The sequence below is a fragment of the Hermetia illucens genome, chromosome 3 (assembly GCF_905115235.1).
Source record: "Hermetia illucens chromosome 3, iHerIll2.2.curated.20191125, whole genome shotgun sequence".
Lineage (NCBI taxonomy): Eukaryota > Metazoa > Arthropoda > Insecta > Diptera > Stratiomyidae > Hermetia > Hermetia illucens.
In genome coordinates this window covers 58,281,603-58,283,556 of record NC_051851.1, presented here as the reverse complement: position 1 = coordinate 58,283,556, position 1,954 = coordinate 58,281,603, and the positions used below count along the sequence as shown (strand labels likewise).

At 37.6% G+C, this 1,954-nt stretch overlaps 1 protein-coding gene across 1 annotated transcript; it reads left to right on the top strand.

Moving 5' to 3' along the window:
• Window positions 1-213: 213 nt before the first annotated feature.
• On the top strand, window positions 214-1,301 carry LOC119652332 (sperm flagellar protein 1-like). Its single transcript, XM_038056343.1, has 4 exons — window positions 214-427; window positions 500-784; window positions 843-985; window positions 1,038-1,301. The coding sequence occupies exons 1-4, from the start codon at window positions 322-324 to the stop codon at window positions 1,188-1,190; spliced, it is 687 nt and encodes a 228-aa protein (XP_037912271.1). The 5' UTR covers window positions 214-321; the 3' UTR covers window positions 1,191-1,301.
• The last annotated feature ends 653 nt before the right edge of the window (window positions 1,302-1,954 follow it).

The following is a 1,954-nucleotide window of genomic DNA, read 5'->3' as shown; positions in this document are numbered from 1 at the left end:
GTGCGTATTGCGGGAAATTCTCTCTGCAACAAGAGGCGAACAGATGTTGTACCTCTCCCGCCGTTGTTATTTCCTAATAAGAGGGATTATAAAGAGATTCATATCCTCAGTTCATTTCATTCGCATTAATAGTTATGTACTCAATTGTCACACTATAAACGCACTTCAATTACGAGTACTTCATTTAACATGGAACTTAACTAAGTAATCAGAGACATATTTATCTAAATATTTGACAGTGATTGTTGCAAATTATTTAGACGACATTTTTAAATAAATAATACCATTAATTTTTCTCCCGTTATAATTGAGTGTGCAAACATGAAAGAGTTGAAAAAAGAGCAGCTTGAAGATTTATACGTTTGGCTGGAGAAATTCGAAATGCCGCAGATAAATAGAAATGTTAATCGAAATTTTTCCGACTGTGGTGAGTAGCCCCTAGTCCAATATGGGTTACGAAGAGCTAATAAATAATGCCTTCACATAACAATTTTCCCAGTGCTTCTTGCACAAATTTTGAAGCAGTTATATCCCAAGTTTGTGGATATTCATAATTATCCGCCGAGAAATTCAACAGCCCTCAAGTTGGATAATTGGCAAACCTTAAATCGAAAGGTCCTGCAGAAATTAGGACTATCACAATCCAATGAATCGTTGGATCGTCTAGCAAAGGGTGTACCTGGTGCCATAGAACATTTGTTATACCAGATTATGATACAGTCAAATATGGACTTGCAGCGGAATAAGATACCGACGAATGATAACAATATTGATGATGATGAAAGTGAGAGTTTCTTAAATAGTCACCACGCGAATACTGTCCATACGTCATTGTATTTCAGATATAATGATAGTGAACGTTAGCAAAAAAGTTGGAGATGCACTAGTTCAAGTACCACAGAAAATGATTCTATATTCGATGTACGAGCAAGCTCAGGATGAAATTGCTGAAAAGGATCGTACCATAGCGTTGCTTTCACAGAAAGTTTGAACCTTCAACCCCACGCCATATTTTTTACTAAATATCGTTTTTGCAGGTAACACATTTAGAAAACTTTTTAAAATTGAAAAGTGAGAGGATCGAAAATCTATGCTGTCAACTGACAGGCGGTGGACCAAGCAAGAGATATTTCAATGGCGAATCTGTAATAGTTTCCCATCCAAATTCAAGTTCTTGTCTTTCATATTAATTGGGATAACTGGATTACTCAAATATGATCATAAAATTTTGGAGATTAGGACTGAGATGTGTATATTTCGTATAAATATATTTTAAATTGATGTTTAAACAGGCGTCAAAGGCGTATGAAAATGATCTTAAGTCATAAAGCTTTGGTTTTGACGAAGAGAAAAAGTCCTCAAAGGACAACCTCAGCGTTCCTTTACCTTTTCTTGAAATGAGATTAGTATTGATGTGGCTTTAGCATCTTCGATATTGAGAATTGTTTATAAATCAAAGAATCTATTGAAGGCTCTAAAATGACAGTCTCCAAATAGATTCAGCTTGAACTTCATAAATCAAATTCTTCTCGACTAACAGTTGTGAAAAAGTGCGAAACAATTTGAGTTCAAACTTCCTTTATCGTCACGAACGATAACACGAACGATAATGCAGCTGCTCCTTTTCGTTTCGGGAGGGTGGATGCGTTTACGCACTGATCATTGGTCTCCCACGGCGGTATACCGTTGGACCACCAACTCAACATCTCGCGGTCATCAGAGGACTAACCTGGCACCGTTCAACCTTCAAGCCAGAGAATTACTTCATTGACAAGAACGGGAGAGGGGGCAGGAAAGTTGTTACTTTAAGAAATCATCTATCATCCGATCCCTCCGCCAATCGAGTTCAGCCTCCTTCACCATAAGAAGAATCCAAAAGTAATGTGCAACATAACTCCATGGTCCGGAAAGAGCTGTCCTGTGTCTTCATAGAGTGGGAAATGAATCCCATCCC

Excerpts from the sequence above, each read along its gene's own strand:
- LOC119652332 (XM_038056343.1), top strand. The coding sequence starts at position 322 with ATGAAAGAGTTGAAAAAAGAGCAGCTTGAAGATTTATACGTTTGGCTG. Across the intron at positions 428-499 it reads TCGAAATTTTTCCGACTGTG|TGCTTCTTGCACAAATTTTG; the intron begins GTGAGTAGCCCC and ends CAATTTTCCCAG. Across the intron at positions 986-1,037 it reads TAGCGTTGCTTTCACAGAAA|GTAACACATTTAGAAAACTT; the intron begins GTTTGAACCTTC and ends TCGTTTTTGCAG.